This window comes from Ochotona curzoniae, unplaced genomic scaffold (assembly GCF_017591425.1).
Source record: "Ochotona curzoniae isolate NIBS_2020 unplaced genomic scaffold, NIBS_Ocur_1.0 scaffold_4683, whole genome shotgun sequence".
Classification (NCBI taxonomy): domain Eukaryota; kingdom Metazoa; phylum Chordata; class Mammalia; order Lagomorpha; family Ochotonidae; genus Ochotona; species Ochotona curzoniae.
This window is the reverse complement of record NW_024467121.1, coordinates 29383057-29400801: the sequence shown is the minus strand read 5'-3', so window position 1 is coordinate 29400801 and position 17745 is coordinate 29383057. Positions and strand designations below refer to the sequence as shown.

The window sequence follows — 17745 nt, the reverse complement described above, 5'->3', positions numbered from 1 at the left end:
CTAACACTAGAGTATTCTGATGCATAGGAATGAAATTCTAGGGTAGTTTTCTTCCTTTCTTTCTTTTTAATACATTGGTTAAAATCAAATTTGGCTACAGTTTTTTTTTCCATAACTTTCAATAATGGGAAGGAGGAAGAAGAGAGAGAGAGAGCTCCCCGAACCTGCTGGTATATTTAGCTCTATCCAAGGCAGGAATCAAGCCCAGAATTCCTACTTGTGTGTCAAGGACCCCCATCTCCTGCCACCTCCTGGGGTGCATTGGCAGGAAGTGCAACCTGGGAGCAGAGCACCCAGTAGCCCCCTAGGGGAAGCAGGGTTCCCAGTTGGCTTCTGTTTTTGTTTGTTTGTTTGTTTTGAATAGTGCACACTACAGGTCATCCTTTATTGGCAAGCATTTTTTTTGTAAGATTTGTCTCATTTAAAGCACAAAGTTACTGAGAGAGAAGACGGAGAGGTCTTGCATCCACAGATCCGCTACCCAAGTGGTTTCCAATGGGCAGAATTGAACTAGTCTGAACCAAGAGCTAGGAGTTTCCCCTGGGTCTCCCACTTGGGTGCAGGGTCCCAAGGCTTTGGTCCGTCCTCTGCTGCTTTTCCAAGTCACAAGTAGGGAGGTGGATGGGAAGTGAAACAGCTGCAATTCCAAAGCGCGCCCAGGGTGGGATGTTGGCGGATTAACTCATCCTTCAATGCACTGCTCCCAACTCAACAGGCTTCTTAATCACTGGTCCAACTCCTGTCCCTGTAGAAGCCTCCCTGCCCCCTTTTTTAACGATGGCATTTACTTTAATTCTGCTTTAGGTGTTAATGATAAAACAACGGTGGTTATCCCCGACTTTTAGAGGCATCAAAATTGTCTCCACCACATCCCTCCTGCGTGACAGTATGAAGAAATACGTCAGTGAATCTCACAGGTGTGTAAGATAACTTGCTCCCCGCGAGGCCTGGCATGCTGCAACGCTGCAGGGCTGACTGGATGCATCTGTGCTGGTTTCAGCCCGGGGGCGGGGCCGAGTCCAGGGGCGGGGCCTGGCCCGGGGACGGGGCTGGGCGCGGGTGGAGCGGGTCAAAAGGCCTGTGGCTGTCGCTCACTTTCCGTGGAGGCGGGACTTCCTGTCGTGTCACACTTCCCACTTCACCGGAAGTTACGTGTCGGGAAGGCGCGTGCGCGGGGAGGCGGCGCACTCACTACTTGCTTGATCCCGGGAAGGTGAGCTTGAGGGGATGGAGGAGCTGGGCTTTCCGAGCATTGCTGGCTCGCTCGTGCCCAGGCGATGTCATGCAGTGCTCTTGAGGTCTTCTTTCCTATTTTAAGCCATCATAGAATGCCCGAGTTGGGCGTTGCCTGCCTTTTGCTGTCCAGTCCGGAGGCAGTGCCAGGGCCTGGGGGCGCGGGGCTGCCCGGGGCGGGCTGGGTTGGCACCGTGGAGGAGGTGAAGTGGGCACTGGCGACCAGCTTGATGTCACCTTGGAGAACCAGCCCCGGTCCTTCCAAGGCAGTTAACACGAAGGGCGAAAGAATGTTAAGAACCTTTGGAAGGAATCTCCTTACACTCGGATTCCTGCCCACCGGAGACTCTTCTGAGATGCGGTTATCTCTTACACCTGCCGGTGTGGCCGCCCGGTCCGGCCTGTGGGGAAGACAGGGCTAACAGATGCCAGCTGTTACAGGAGGAGGCAGAGAGAGGAGAGGCGTTTCTTTTGTCAGACTTAATGTGTGTATACCGTCTGTTGCTCTTGGCCCCAACTTGTCACTTTGTTTTGACTTTTCTTTATGCTCGTGTTTTTGTGTTATAAGAGGATGTTGGTGGAGTTTTTAAAGTGATTTGAAATAAGCAGTGGCAGAACTAGCTATCCTGCATGGGTTCATTCCCAGGCCAGCACGGGAGCTCCGTGCAGGTCTCCCGTGCAACTGACAGGTGCAGGTCGGCAGGAAATTGGAGTTGGACCTGGAGGCAGGATTCAAACGCCGGCACTGCAGTAGGGGATGCAGGTGTCGCAAGCCAGGGCTTTAATGCTGCCCGATGTCCACGCTGGATTCTTTTTTTCTGTGCTTTGTCATCCAAGCCATAGTTTCAGTCCTTTGACCGGACTGTTAGGCTGCTTATTGTATTACATTCATGACGATAAAGGAGATACTTGTTAAGGGCGAAACCTTTGGAGTCATTCTTGACTCAGCTGTTTGACATATCCACTCTGAGCAAATCCTGTAGGCTTTATCTTCAAAGTTGTTCAGATGCTCAGCTCCTTTTTTTTTTTTTTTTTTTTTTTAAGGTTTATTTTAGCGTCTGGCCTGGTAACACACAGGCTAATCCTCCACCTTCTAGCACTAGCATCCCATATGGTCACTGGTTCATGTCCTGGCTGCTTCACTTCCCATCCAGCTTTCTACTGGTGGCCTGAGACAGCAATGGAGGATGACTCAGGGCCTGGGACCCTGCACCTGTGTGGGAGACCCGGAAGAAGCTCCTGGCTTGGAATCAGCTCAGCTCTGGCTGTAGGGCTACTTGGGGAGTGAACCAGCAGATGGAGCGTCTTTTCTGTATCTTCCCTCCCTGTGTGAATCTGCATTTCAAGTAACAAATCATTAAAAAAAAAAAGATTTAAATCTTTAAATTTTTTTTAAAAGATTTTTATTTTTTTATTTTCTTTATTGGAAAGGCGGATATACAGAGAAGAGGAGAGATAGAGAGGAAGATCTTCCGTCCGATGATTGACTCCCCAAGTGAGCGCAATGGCCAGTGCTGCGGATCCAAAGCCAGGAGCCAGGAACTTCCTGCAGGTCTCCCCTGCGGGTGTAGGGTCCCAAAGCTTTGGGCCATTCTTGACTACTTTCTCAGGCCACAAGCAGGGAGCTGGATGGGAAGTGGAGCTGCCGGGATTAGAACCGGCATCCATATGGGATCCCGGGCGTGCAAGGCGAGGACCTTAACCACTGCACCACTGCACCAGGCCTAAATCTTTAAATTTTTTACAAAATATTTAATTATTTGATTTGAAAGATTTATAAGAGAGAAGGCTAGAGAGACAGAGATCTTTCGTCTGGTTCACTCCCCAAATTGCCACAATGGCCAGAGCTGAGCTGATCTGAAACCGGGAGCCAGCTTGATTGCAAGGACTTGAACTGGCACCCGTGTGGAATGCTGGTGGCGATGGTGGCTTTACCCACTACACCACAACACGAGCCCCTCTCAACTCTTATGTTTATTAATCTAAGTTCTGATTGTCTCTTGATAGCTTCTCGGCCTTTCGGCTGAGATCTAATGTGATTGTCTCTCAGTTGTGTTGCTGCATTAGCCATCTAACTAGTCTCTCTGCTTCTTTTTCAGTCTTTGTATCACAGCATCTGGGTTGATCATTTTAAAGGAAATAAATAATCTTTCTGCTCTAAAAAATGTCCTCCAGGGACTACCTCTGTAACTCAGAGTGAAGGCCAGGGTTTCAGTGTGGTCCAGTGTGATGGGGGCTGCCTCATGCCTCACCGCTGCTCTGAGCTTCTGGCCCTATCTGCTCAGGTCTCGGACCCCTTTAGGCACATCCTGCCCCAGGGTATTTGCTCTTACTACCCTTGCCTGTGATAGCCCCACCCTGACTGTCCTCAAGGTTTGGTATCTTGAAGGCTTCTTCAGTCCTTAAACATTTTCCGTGGGATGCCTTGTCCTTGTGCTTGTCATCATAAGATGTGCTGTGTAGTGTATTCATTTTTCTCATTTGTTATGTTTCCCACACTATAATAGAAACATAATGAGGGCAATTATTTTTCTATACTTTTGCTTCCCTATGTATGCCTAGTGCCTAAAAAAAATCTGTGATTGTCAAGTGAATGAATTTAGATTTTTTCCTGATGTTTTATACTTTGTACTTTCTGTGCCTTTTTTCTGCTTTTGTATTCTGGATTGAGGGTTTTTTTTCCCCCTGCTTTCACTTTTCATCATTTGCTTGTTTGTAAGATATGTATTCGTGTTCTTACAGTGGCTTACCTTTGATTTTAATTTACGGTGCATACTTAACTGAATATAATCAGAAACTTAATCCTGAAGAAAATTTTTGATTTAATATTTAAGTTGTTGATTTTAATCAAATTTTCTGGGTCATTTCAGATTTTAATTCTTGTAAGATGTGAATGTTCCACAATAAAATTAGTAATTACTACTATTTTCTGGTGTTTCATTTTTTGGTGAATTAAGCTTATCATATATTTTAATAGGATATTTATTGTATACCTAGTAATTTTCAAAAGGTTTGTGATACTTTCATTGTATTAGCATTTTGCTGGTAATATGTATAGGATGGACAATTAGAAAACAATGTGATAAGAATATTATTAAAGGCGAAATCAATATTATGTAGAAATTAGATGGAGACTACCAAAAAAGGAGCATGTAGTTTGCCAGTTTTAAGGAGTAACTGGAATGAATTTGGAAGATTTGTTGGTGCAAAGATAGTAACAAAGTTTTTTTTTTTAAGACATTTGTTTTTATTGGAAAGGCAGATGATAAATTTACAGAGAGAAGGAAAAACAGAAAGATCTCCTGTCTGCTGGTTCACTGCCCAAATGGCCACAGCAGCCAAAGCTGAGTTGATCTGAAGCCAGGAGCCAGGAACTGCTTCTGTGACTTCTATGTAGGTGCAGGGTCCCAAGGCTTTGGGCTATCCTCTGCTGCTTTCCCAGGCCACAAACAGGGAGCTGGAAAGAATTGGAGCAGCTGGGATACAAATTTGTCCCATATAGGATCCTGGTGCTTATAAAGTGAAGATTTAGCTATTGAACCAATGTACCAGGTCCGACTCACAAACTTAATGCTACATTAGCATTAGTAGCATTAGTAGTACATTAGTTTGTAATGTACATTAGTATATTAGTACATTAGTAGTATTAATGCTACATTTAGTTACTTTTACTCTATTTATTTTTTTAAAGATTTATTTATTTATTGGAAAGTCAGATATACAAAGAGGAGGAGAGACAGAGAGGAAGATCTTCCATCCGATGATTGACTCCCCAAGTGAGTGCAACGGCCAATGCTATGCCGATCTGAAGCCAGGAGCCAGGAACTTCCCCCAGGTATCCTACACGGGTGCAGGGTCCCAAAGCTTTGGCCCGTCCTCGACTGCTTTCCCAGGCCACAAGCTTGGAGCTGGATGGGAAGTGGAGCTGCCGGGATTAGGACCGGCGCCCATACGGGATCCTGGCGCGTTCAAGGTGAGGACTTTAGCTGCTAGGCCATGCCCCCGGGCCCATACTCTATTTGTTTATTAAAGGTTATGTGAAATCAGAGGAAGATATTTCATCAGCTGGTTCACATTCCTGATGTTCTCAACAGCCTAGGCTGGGCCAGGCTGACACCAGGACCCCAGAGTTTCTTCTGGGTTTCCCTTGGGGTTTGCAGGGGCCTGAGGGCTTGAACCGTCTTCCACTGCTTTCCTAGGAGCATTAATTGGGAGCTGGATTGGAAGTGGAACAGCCACTTCAGCCAATACCTGTATGGGATACTGGCAATGCTGATAGTGGCTTAACTCACTGTACAGCAGTGCCTTTGATATAGTTTTATCATAAAATTGTGTGGTGTGGATTTAGGTCATGGTATTTTGGAGATATGCTTTCAGGCTCTGGAAATGCTACTTAAAATGACAGGAAAAAATTCACTATGTGATGTGAGATAATTCATTTTTTTTTAGTTATTTTGATAGTCTTTACATAGTTGATTATAGCAAAAAGAGTCAAGGGCTATAGGAAAGTAGGTTAGACCATTGTTTACCCCAGATACATGAAAAAAACAAGGTGGAAATAATAGTCTTACCCGCCCCCCACACAAGAAAAGACCATTGTTTCCACATTTTTTTTTCTGTATCAGAGTAAGGAGGGGAGATAAAGGGAGAAGACTCACCCAGCTTCCCACCCATCCCAGGTCCCCGATATGGGGTATGCTCTGAGGATCTTGCTCAAGAGGTTTTGATAGTTGAACAGTTCTGAATTGCTGTCAATCTCGCCATTCCAAGCATGATGAAATCGCTGCAGAATCCACTGGCTGATATAGTCTACCTTAGAGTTTCTGTTTGCCCAGATTTGATGTGAGATAATTAATATGTAAGGGGAAGGAAACTGTGAGTTTATGGTTCGGTTTTACACAGGCATTGGCAACAGGTACCAGGTCTGTAAAAGAATAGCCGACAATGTGCTGGGTGGAATAAACTTCTAAAAGACCGTGCCAAATAATTCCACTTGCAGTAGGTAAGGAGAGTAGTGAACCTCGGGAACAAAGTAGGGACTGAGAGAAAAAGAAAATGGCGAGTTGTTTCTGCTTTGGGTATAGAGTCTGTTTTGCAGATGAAAAAATTGGAGATTGGTTGTATGTAACTATAACCGAAGTGTATGCCTTAAAATGATTAAGATGATTATTTGTATATTTTATTAGACAATTAAATAGGATAGCAATAGAGTTGTTTAAAGTTAGAATTAAATCCTTAGAAGTTATTAATTATTGGTAATTGTAAAACAAGTAACCTTGCCCCATAAATGTTTATGGGTATTCCCACACTCTTCATTGCGTTTTCAGCATGAACCTTTGCTCAGTGAAGCCCTCTTAGAGCTCACACTGGGAAAACTGCTCTCTGCTGCTGTGGAAGCTGCCCATTCACATTAACTATCGTATAGTTCCATGTGGAGCCTTCCCTCACTCTTACGCATCTGCCTTGAACTTAATCCGTGCATTCCTAATTTTAGACATTAAAATTTTTTGCTGTTAGTTGTCTTTCCTAATGAGACTCAACTACTTGTAAGAGCCTGGGTTTACTTTCTTATACGCTTCAGCATGACATAAAGGCACTTTGCAGTGCCTGAGCCAGGATTATTGCCCCAGAGCCCCTAAATCTCATTTAAGTGTCACTATTTTTTTCTTCCTGTTTGAGTAGTGTCAAAAATAATGTCAGTGTATGAACAGTACTTCAGGCCTTTTAAGTGTGTTTTTGGTAAACCTTTGAACAAACATTGGAGTGATTTAGGAAAATAAATTTAAAAGTACAATGGAATTCATATTGAAAAATCTTTTTGATACTTACACAGTGCTATGGGTTTTTGTCTTAAAGATTTTTTAAAAAAATTTATTCTTATTGCAAAGTCAGATGTATATAGAGAGGAGGAGAGACAGAGAGAAAGATCTTCTGTCTGATGATTGACTCCCCAAGTGACTGCAACGGCCAGTGCTGCACCGCTCAGAGCCAGGAGCCAGGAACCAGGAACCTCCTCTAGGTCTCCCACGCGGGTGCAGGGTCCCAAGGCTTTGGGCTGTCCTTAACTGCTTTCCCACAGCACAAGCATGGAGCTGGATGGGAAGTGGGACTGCCAGGATTAGAACTGGTACCCATATGGGATCCCGGTGCAATCAAGGCGAGGACTTGAGCTGCTAGGCAACTGTGTCGGGCCCTAAAGATTTTTTTTTTTTAATTGAAAAGGCAGAGTTACAAACAGCAGGAGAGACAGAGTTCTTTCTGCTGGTTTACTTGTCAAAAGACCATTGGTTGGATCTGAGCCAGTCTGAAGCTAGGAGACAGGAGCTTCCTCTAGGTTTCCCACTTGGATGCAGGGGCCAAACACCTTGGGCCATCTTCTGTAACTTTCTCAGGCCATAAGCAAGGAGCTGTATTGGAAGTGGAACAGCTGTACTTGAACCAGCACCCATATGGGATACTGGCCACAAGCAGAGGATTAGCATGCTACATCATCACAGTGGTCCCAGTGCTAATATTTTAAAACCTTTCTGCCATATATCAGATGGCTTTTTGAGAGAGAAAGGGAGAAAGAAAAAGAGATCTTCCATTAACTGGTTAACTCTCCAAATGTTTGGGACAACCAAGGCTGGGTGTCCCATGTGGGTGCAGGGGTATAAACACATAGGCCATCTGCTGCTTTCCCAGGTGCTTAACATGCTGTATCACCTAGTTAGGCCAAGCCTTTTGCATCTCTTGATGGTGGTGGAAGAAGTTAGCAAATGTGCTGCCAAAATACCAAAGCCCGTACCTGCTGTAAATAGTATGCTTATTCTCAACTACTATAATTCTGAAATTGTAGCATACTTCTTTGGGCTTACAAATAATTTTTCCGTTGTGTAAATATAGCATCTAAGAAATTAGTCTTAGTGACCAATACTTATTAACTGTGTATCAGTTGTTAATATTTATCTTGTGTATCAGTTGTTAAATTAATATTTATTTTAATTGTCACAACAGCCCTGAAGTGGACACAAATATTGCCTGCATTTTACAGATGAAAAGAACTAAAAGAGAAAGTTTAAGTCATCCATTACTATAGCTAGCATGGGGTGGGAGCAGTAAGTTTCTACCCAGTGGAGTGGCTGTACAAAATACCCACATTGGCATTCCCTGGCAAGTCATATCACCTAAATCTTGAGTGTTTTTCAGGAACCCTTGATTTGCAGGAGAAAGAAACCAAGCTCAAATTGGTATAACCAAAAAAAAAAAAAAAGAGTAGTAACTGGCTTAACTAGGATAATGAAAGCTTTTAGTCATTGTTGGTCAACTCCTTGTGCTTATTTTCAGATAAGGGTTTTTGTTTTGCCGGAGTACCTTTCAGTTAACCCAGGTTGAAGTAGTGTTTTTGCTTGAAGGTCTTAGGAGAGAGATGAATTGTTGCTTAAGGGGGCAGTGTAATTTCCCAGAAGACTGACTGAGTCACAGTGTTCACATATGGGTCAGTTGCTTCACAGAAGGAGTTAGAGGTGAGGAACTATCAAATGGGCTGTCCTGGATGTCCAGGACATACAAGTACATATGATGTCTACCCATGTGAGCAGTGACTGCCCTACCAGGTAGGAACAGTGCACCGGACAAAAAAAGGCTAGACTGAAACAGGCAGAACATACTCGAGGTCCAATTTAATAGTACAGGTGGAACTTTCCAGGTCAATTTCCTTCTGTGGTCTTTTTGTTTGTTTTTTTAATGAGTCTTTAAAAAAATTTACTTATTTTGGGCCCGGTGGCGTGGCCTAGTGGCTAAAGTCCTTGCTTTGAACGTGCCAGGATCCTATATGGGTGCTGGTTCTAATCCTGGCAGCTCCACTTCCCATCCAGCTCCTTGCTTGTGGCCTGGGGAGGCAGTCGAGGATGACCCAAAGCCTTGGGACCCTGCACCCATGTGGCAGACCTGGAGGAAGTTCCTGGCTCCTGGTTCTGGATTGGCATAGCATTGGCCGTTGCGCTCACTTGGGGGAGTGAATCATCGGACGGAAGATCTCCCTCTCTATGTCTCCTCCTTTCTGTATATATGACTTTGTAATAAAAATAAAATAAATCGTTAAAAATTTTTACTTATTTGAAAGGCAGAGTTAGAGAGAGAGAGAGAAATCTTTTATCTGCTGATTGATTCCCCAAATGGCCGTAACTGGCAGACCTGAGCCAGGCATAAGTTAGGTGCTGAGAACTACTGTATCTGCAACATGGACCCAAGTACTTGAGTCATCCTCAGCTGCTTTCCCAGACACATTAGCAGGGAACTAGATCGAAAGTGGAGCAGCCAGGAGTTGAACCAGTACCTATGCCTACATGGGATGCTGGCATTGCAGGCAGCAGCTTAATCCCTTGTGCCATGAAGTCAGTCTCTGTTTTCTTTTGTTTGTTTTTTGAATTTTATTTATTTAGAAGGTAAAGTGACAGGGAAAGAGCTCTTCCACCTTCTGTTTCACTTCTCAGATGCCCTTGATAGCTACAGGTGGGAACCAGGAGCACCACCAGGGTCTCCCATGGGGGTGTCAAGGTCCCAAGTACTTGGGTCTCCTAATTGCATTAACAGGAATCTGGGTCAGAAGTAGAGGCAAAACTTGATCCTGGATATGCTAGAATGGAATGTGCATACCCAAGTTGTGGCTAAAGCTGCTGCATCACAGTACGCACCATAGATCCCTTCACTCTTAAAATAATGGAAAATTATTATAATTTTTGACTAATAGACCACAGAAAAAATAAAAGCACTTCACAAAGTTGTATATTATTTAGTGTTAAGAATTTGTTAATGTTGTTGGGCCCTCACTGTGGTGTAGCCGGTTAAGGTGTTGCCTGCCGTGCTGGCATGCCATATAGATGCTGGTTTGTCCACTAGGTTTCTGATCTAGCTCCTGACTAATGTGCCTAGAAAAGCAGTGGGAGTTGGCCCAAGTGCCTGGGTCCCAGCACCTATGTGTGGGATGACTCAGTCGCTAAATCCTCACCTTGCATGTGCTGGGATCCCATATAAGTACCAGTTCGTGTCCTGGCTGCCCTACTTACCATCTAGCTCCCTGCCTGTGGCCTAGGAAAGCAATAGAGGATGGCCAAAAGAGAGAGATTGACTTTCTGTCTGTTGATTCACTCCACAAATGGCTGCAGCAGCTAGGGCTGAGCTGAACCAAAGTCAAAAGCCTGGAGTTTCTTTTCAAATCTTCCACATGGATGCACGGACGCAAGAAGTTGGGCTAGTCTTTGTTGTCTTCCAAGAAACAAAAGTGGTGAGCTAATATCCACCATATTTAACCAGTCCTGACACTAGTGGATGCTTAGATTGCTACCAGGTTTTTGTTATTACACAGGTGAAATCCAACACAGTGCTATCTTATTTTGTGCTATTTTTATAGTGCTATTTTTTATAGTATTATAAGAGTAACAATGTTATTCTTTCCAAATTTTTTTTTAAGATTTATTTTTATTATGTTTTTATTGGAAAGGCAGATATACAGAGAGGAGAGACAGAGAGGAAGATCTTCCGTCCGATGATTCACTCCCCAAGTGAGCACAACGGCCAATGCTATGCCGATCCGAAGACAGGAGCCTCTTCCGGGTCTCCCACGCGGGTGCGGGGTCCCAAAGCTTTGGGCTGCCCTCATCTGCTTTCCCGGGCCACGGGCAGGGAGCTGGAAGGGAAGCGGGGCTGCTGGGATAGAACTGGCGCCCATATGGGATCCTGGGCGTGCAAGGCGAGGACCTTAACCACTTGTGCCACTGCGCCGGGCCCCCAAATTTTCTAACAAACTACTAATACCCTCTGCTTTTTTTTTTCCTTTTATTTCAGTTTTGTTTATTTTCAAAGGCAGAACATGGCTGAGAACTCTCCCATCTGCTTTTTCACTCCCAAATGCCTACAACACGTAGGCCAAAGCCAGGAGGCTGATACTCAATTCTGGTCCCTCAGGTGGATGCCAGGGATTCAGCTACTTGAACTGTTATCTTTTCCCCATCTGGCCATCACTCACTCCTCAAGGGGCCAAAATGGTCAGGCTGAGGTCAGGAGCTTCCTGTGGGTCTCACATGGGTGGCAGGAGACCAAGCACCTGGCCCATTTTCTGTTGCTTTTCCTGGGCCATTAGCAGGGACCTGGGTTGGAAGGGGAGCAGCCAGGACACAGACCAGTGCCCATATGGGATGCTGGCATCACATATCGTACCTTTACCTGGTATGCCACAACAGTAGCCCCACAACTGAACTCCTAAGTTATTCTTTACTAGCATCAAATATACCTTGTTCAAAATTTGAACCTTCTCATTATTTAAGAGCCTATTTGCAGGGTTTTTTTCTGTTAAGTTTTAAATAAGAATCATTATATTGCAATAAATAGATTTCTTGTTTTAAAAGATATTTGAAAATCAGAGAGAGAGATAATTAATGTTTGCTGATTGACTCCCCATATGGCCACAATAGCTGGGGGTTTGCCAGGATGACGCCAGGAGCTTGAAGCTGCATCTGGGTCTCCTATGTGAATGGCAGGGGCCCAAGCACTGGTCATCTTTTCCTGCCTTCTCAGGTACATTAGCAGGGAGCTGGATCAGCAGTTGAGCAGCTAGTGAAGTGCCCATATATGATGCCTGCATCACAGGTGGCAACTTAAACTGCCAAGTTCTAATGTATTTCTTCAATTTCTTGTAGTGTCTGTTTCCCTCCATCATTCTTTTTCACTTGGATTTCCTATCTTGAAGAAAATGACTTGTGTTTTTGGGTTTCCACTTGGTCTGGGTTCCAGCTGACCACACCACGGCAGTGTCATTCAGCAAATCCCCATCCTCTGTGAAGGGAGCTTTGCATTAGTCATTTTTTTTCCCACTGAAGTTTATGCAACTTTCTAGAAAATGAGTATTACAAAAGTCTGTGGAAGACTGGAATTAAATTTTGTTCTGATGCAAAAATTCTGAAATCAGTTATTTTAGTCATTTCTATAGAGATGAAAACTTGTTCTCAGGTGCCTTTAAAGACCTCTCTTTAAAAACCAAAATGAAAAACAACTTATTAGAGAGGCAGACACAATCTCACCACCCCTTCACTGCCCGTAAGCTTAGGCCAGGTTGAAGCTTGGCTCTGGGAACTTGAGCCAGTCTCCCCAGTGGGTCCCAGGAATCCAATTTCTGTCTCTTTTTCCCTTCTTTTAAAGGTTTGTTGATGTAAAAGTCAGTTGCAGAGAGGAGAAACAGATCTTCCACTCACTGACAGACTCCCCAGATAGCTGCAACAATCATAGCTGGGCCAGCCCAAAGCCAGGAGCTTCTTCCAGGTCTCCTCTGTGTTGCTTTTCCCAGGAGATTAGCAGGGAGGTTGATTGGAAGTAGGGCAACCAGGACTTGAACTGGCACCCATATGGGATGCCAGTGTCAAAGGCTTTCCCTGCTATTCCACATGATGCTGGTCCTAGGAACCCAATTCCCTAAGCCATCACTGCTGCCTCCCAGGAGATTAGAATGAGTGGCTGCAGCCAGACGCTGCAGCCAGCACTTAGATATGTGATATAGGTAAATTAATTGGAGTCTTAACTACCAGGAACAGTGCCCACCCTACTCTTAACATTCTGTATCTACACTAGAGTTTATTGTTTGCTTGTCATTTGTTATGTATGTTGCTTCCTATAATATAGGTTTGTTTTTTCCCCTCGTGGGGAGAGAACATTGCCCATGATGTACATTCTGTTTTTTCATTTTTAGCCTGCTCCCTTCTAGTTCTCTTTCCTTCCCACCACTTCCAGTAATTGAGAGGTCATGTGCTGTGATCTAATTGGAGTGATGTAAGATTTTAAAAATGCTTATAAACACTGAAATAGTAAGGAAGAATCAGTGTTTTGCTAAGTAAGGTTCAGGTCACTACGTTCATGTCTTCATCTAGTATGAAGTGTGAGCTGGTCAAAGGCACTAAACACCTACATGAAGAGAGAAAAAACCTGTTAAAGGAATTTTATTAAATTCTTGTCAATGCTATAATTTCTTTCGCAGAACTCATATTTTGGCTACACTATAATGACTGACAGTTGCACCTCAGATGTCATTGGCCGAAGAGTAGAAGTTAATGGAGAACGTGCAACAGTGCGCTTTTCTGGCATCGTCCCTCCTGTGGCAGGTAAATTCAGAGAGAGAGAGAGAGAGAGAGAGAGAGTGTGTGTGCGTGTGCGTGTGTGTGTGTATGTGTCTGTAGTTGCTCCTTGGCGTCCTCAGAGGATCCCTCTGATTTCAGGATCCCTCCCCTATGCCTCCATGGATACCAAGATTTGGTGGTGTTCAAGTCCCTTATGTAAAAATCATATAGTATTTGCATATAATCTACAAATCCCCTTGTATATGTGCTTTAAATAATAGATAATAAATAATAATAGATTAATTAGAATAGATGATAAAATGTAAATGTGTAAATCATATTTTTAGGCAGTAATGTCAAGGAAGTAAAATGAATACAGCTTGGTATATCACAGATGCAAATATATGGGATGGGTGGATGCTCTTGCATGGCTTTTAACACCTATGAACACCTACATATTATTTTAATTTTTATTTATAATTGCCTGCAAGCGATACTTCACTAATGGTCCAGATCTCTGAAAATATACTTGGGAAAGAATGGAGGATGGCCCTAGCCTTTGAGCCCTTGACACCGTGTGGGTGGCCTAGATGGATTTCCAGATTCCTGGCTTCACTCTGGCCCATTGCTGGCTGTTGCAACCATTTGGGGAATGAACCCAGTGGATGGACTCTTTCTTTTCTTTTTTTCTTTCTTTTTTTTTAAATTAAAGATTTACCTATTTTTACTGCTAAGTCAGATAGAGAGAGGCGGAAACCCTCCGTCTGATGATTCACTCCCCAAGTTAGTGCAACGGCCGGTATTGTGCCGATCCGAAGCCGGGAACCAGGAATTTTCTCCAGGTCTCCCACACAGGAGCAGGGTTCCAAAGCTTTGGGCTGTCCTCGACTGCTTTCACAGGCCACAAGCTTGGAGCTGGATGGGAAGCGGGGCTGCCGGGACCAGAACCGGCACCCACGTGGGATCCTGGCGCGCCCAAGGTGAAGACTTTAGCCACTAGGCCACTGCACTGGGTCCTGGACTCTTTCTTTATGTGTCTCTCTCTCCCCCTAACTCTATAACTGTATTTCAAATAGATAAATAAATCTGTTTTTTTTTTTTTTAAGAAATTACTTAAATTTGGACCCAGTGCGGTAGTCTAGTGATTAAAGTCCTCACTTTGCACTTGGTGCAGGGTCCCAAGGCTTTGGGTCATCCTCTGCTGCCCTTCCATGCCACAGGCAGGGAGCTGGATAGGAAGTGGAGCACCAGGTATTAGAACTGGCACCAATATGGGACCCCAGCACTATGGAGGAAGAATTAGCCAATTGTTTTGAAGTGTGCAGAATAAGGTCTTCTGAAAGATATCCTTGGGCCCTGTGGTTATGTTAGGTTGTGTGGCAAAGGGGAATTGGTTGCAGGTGGAGTTACGGTGGTTGATCCACTGCTAATAAGATTGGGAGACTCTCTTGTTTTATCCAGGTGAGCTCAATGTAAGCACAGGCATATTAAGAACCGAAAGAGGGGGCAGAGTCAGTTTCAGAGTAGTGCGTGGAATGGGAAGGAGTTAGGAGTGTGTGTGCAGCCACCAGAAGCTGGAAGACCCTTCCAGGTAGGGAAGTCACCAACGTGTAACGTTTACCTTACCTTTTTGTTCTCTTTAAAAGTGGCAAATAGCACTTGGAGGTAACAGGCAGCTTTGCTACTGGATTGGTCATTGTTTCTAGGCGTTATCAATGGGTGGTCTCTAGGATTAACTCCTGGATATATTGCAGATTAGAAGGTTGCAACGTGTAGGACAGGAGAAAGTATTACAATGAATATCTATATGCTTGTCAATATAATTCTTAGCATTTTGCCATATGTACTTCATCCTTATTTTTGCTTAAGTGTTTAAAATTATGTTTACAGTGGTATTTCATCCCAAAATACTAAACTGCATTTCTAAAATTAGGTATATGTACATGTACATTCTAAACTTAAGTTTTGGTTTCTACTGTCAAATTGGTGAGCAGTTCTTTTGTAACCTTTTAAAAAGGCATAATGACAGTCTGAGAGCTTCTGTCCATTATTCACTCCCCTAATGTCTGCAACATCCAGGGCTGGGCCAGGACAGCCCGAGTTGCAGGCAGTGACTTAATTGGCTGCACCACAAGACTGGTGCTGCGGCTCCTTTAGCTTTTCTGCCCTTGCAAGTTAGTACTATTTCTAAAGCTCACAGTCATGTCGTAGTGGTCTGCATCAGAGGTGCACTCATATGTATGAAGCACTCAGAATGATGACAGGAAATACGAGCATTTTAAGTATTTAGAGATTTTTGATTTTGCTGTGGTGAATATTTTAGTCACATTAAAAGTCATTTTATTTCCATTTGTAGTGATATTTGTTAGCATATGATGGTTTCTTGCCACCTGTCAGAAAGTTGATTTAACATAGAATTGCAATATATGACCCCCCAGGCCAGAAAAGGTGATTTTTATTTCTCAGACTAAGCCATGATTCAGATCAACCGGGGCATAGTATCTAATATTATCAGTAAAGCAAACCTGTTCTTCAATTCACTGTAAGTGACTTTAGATTGAAATCTTTGGTATGTAATTGTAGGTAGTGTTGGTACAAACAGTGTCTTCTCAGGAAGGGAAGTGTGATGCTTTAGCTGTTTGCTCTACTTCTGGAACCTTAGAAACCATTGTTACCACCATATTCAAACACATATGCACACGTTTGTTCTGTGGAAGGAAGAAACAGGTGTGGTTCATCTGCATTCTATCAACCTGCTTTGAAAAAAGAGTATTGTTATACTTAGGGTTAGGGTTGGCCATCTGTTGTTCCTGTCACATCTGATTGTATAAAAACTGAAGCATTCAGGTTTTGTGCTCAGAGTCTAAGGGGCAGGTCTGAGTCAGATTGCCCGACTCCTTGTTTCCAACATGCTCCCTAGATGATCCTGGTGCCTACCTACGAGAATAGTTCAGTTATTGTTCCTTAAGTTAACATTCCTGTGAAAAGTGACATCACCTGTAAGCTAAATAGAAGCATCTGGGCCCTCTCACACAATGAAGCTGGCTAGCCTGAGTGCTGTTGAGGCCTGAGTTAGCAGACAACTAATTCTATAACTCCTGTGAATAAATGTGATGTGTCAATGTCTTATTCCATGTACTTTTTTATTTTTTGAAAGTAGAAGTAACAGAGAGAGGGGGAGATGATGGAGAGAGGAGTCTTCTATCTGCTTGTTCACTTCCCACATGGCTGCATTGGCCTGCGCTGGGCTGACCCAAAGCTGAAAGCTAGGAGCTTCTTCTGGGTCTCCTACATGGGAGCAGGGGCCCAAGGACTTAGGTCGTCCAAGGCTGTTTTGTCAGACCATGAGCAGGGAGCTGGATCTGAAGTGGAGCACCTGGGACATGAATGGGCCCATTTGGATGACAGTGCTTGTAGACAGAGGGTTTGCCAATTGAGCAGTCGTGTGGTTCCTTGTGATAGGTTACTATTAGATGAAATGAATGAAATGTTTGCATCTAATGAACTGATTTTAGCACTGCATTTTCCTTTTTGTAAGGAAGCTTGGCATCGCATTTTATACTTCATTGATTTTTTTAAAAAAACTGTTCTCTGCTAATACTTCTCATCTCCCTGCCTACTGCTCCCCTCCCATCCTCATCCTCACTTTATTTTGTCAATAGCTTTTGATCTTCTAGTACCAATTTTCTTCTCGTGAAAAAAAATGTTTTGAGAGGCAGAGAATGAGTGAGCCCCTTTTACTGATGTACCCTGAGTGCCTCAAGCTGAGAACTCAACCCAAGTCCTTCGATAGGTGACTGGGACATAACCATTTGAGCCATCACTTACTGCCTTCCACAGTGCACATTACTACTTTTTTTTTTTTTAAAGATATGTAAAAATTTATTTGAAAGAGCAATAGAGAGGGAGAGATGAAGAGTGGTTTCTATCCATCAATTCACTCCCCAAAGGCCCTCAGAACTGGGGCAAGCCAGGCATAAGACCTGAACTCTATCCAGGTCTGCCAGGTTTGAGCCCAAAGCTCAACTTCTTGCATCATTGCCCATTGACTCACCAGGAAATGAACAGGAACCTGGGTCTGTTCCTCAGAGGAGCTGAGACTTGACCTGCACTTCCATGTGGTTTGTGCGTGTTCCAAGGGGCAGCTCAGCTGGCTGTACCACAGTGCCTGGTCCATGAGTGCATAATAGTAGCAACTAGGAAGAGTTGGAATTTGAACGCAGGCACTCAGGAAATGTGGACTTCTAAGTGGTGTCTTAACCAGTATGCCAAGTGCCTGCCCCCTGTTTTTTTAAATTTTAAGTTATTGTTAATCTTTAAAAGACATTTTCAAGTTACAGATTATAAAAGCAAGAATGGGCCTGGCACGGTGAACTAGTGGCTAAAGTCCTCGCTGTGAATACGCCTGGATCCCATGTGGGCACCGGTT

The 17745-nt window shown here is 43.9% G+C and overlaps 1 protein-coding gene across 4 annotated transcripts in view; it reads left to right on the top strand.

Annotated features, from left to right (window-relative positions):
- The first annotated feature begins 1131 nt into the window (after window positions 1–1131).
- Window positions 1132–17745, top strand: part of TBCE (tubulin folding cofactor E) — a 78724-nt gene continuing 62110 nt past the window's right edge. For 2 of the 4 annotated variants that reach the window (XR_005882517.1, XR_005882518.1), the window contains exons 1-2: window positions 1151–1213; window positions 13238–13361. Coding sequence is in view for 2 of the 4 variants with exons in the window: in XM_040968234.1 (XP_040824168.1) it covers window positions 13262–13361 (100 nt within the window). In the remaining 2 variants the exon portion in view is untranslated. Of the gene's footprint in view, window positions 1214–6095; window positions 6236–13237; window positions 13362–17745 lie in introns of those variants that run through there. The other 2 variants (XM_040968234.1, XM_040968235.1) reach the window with 2 other exon arrangements.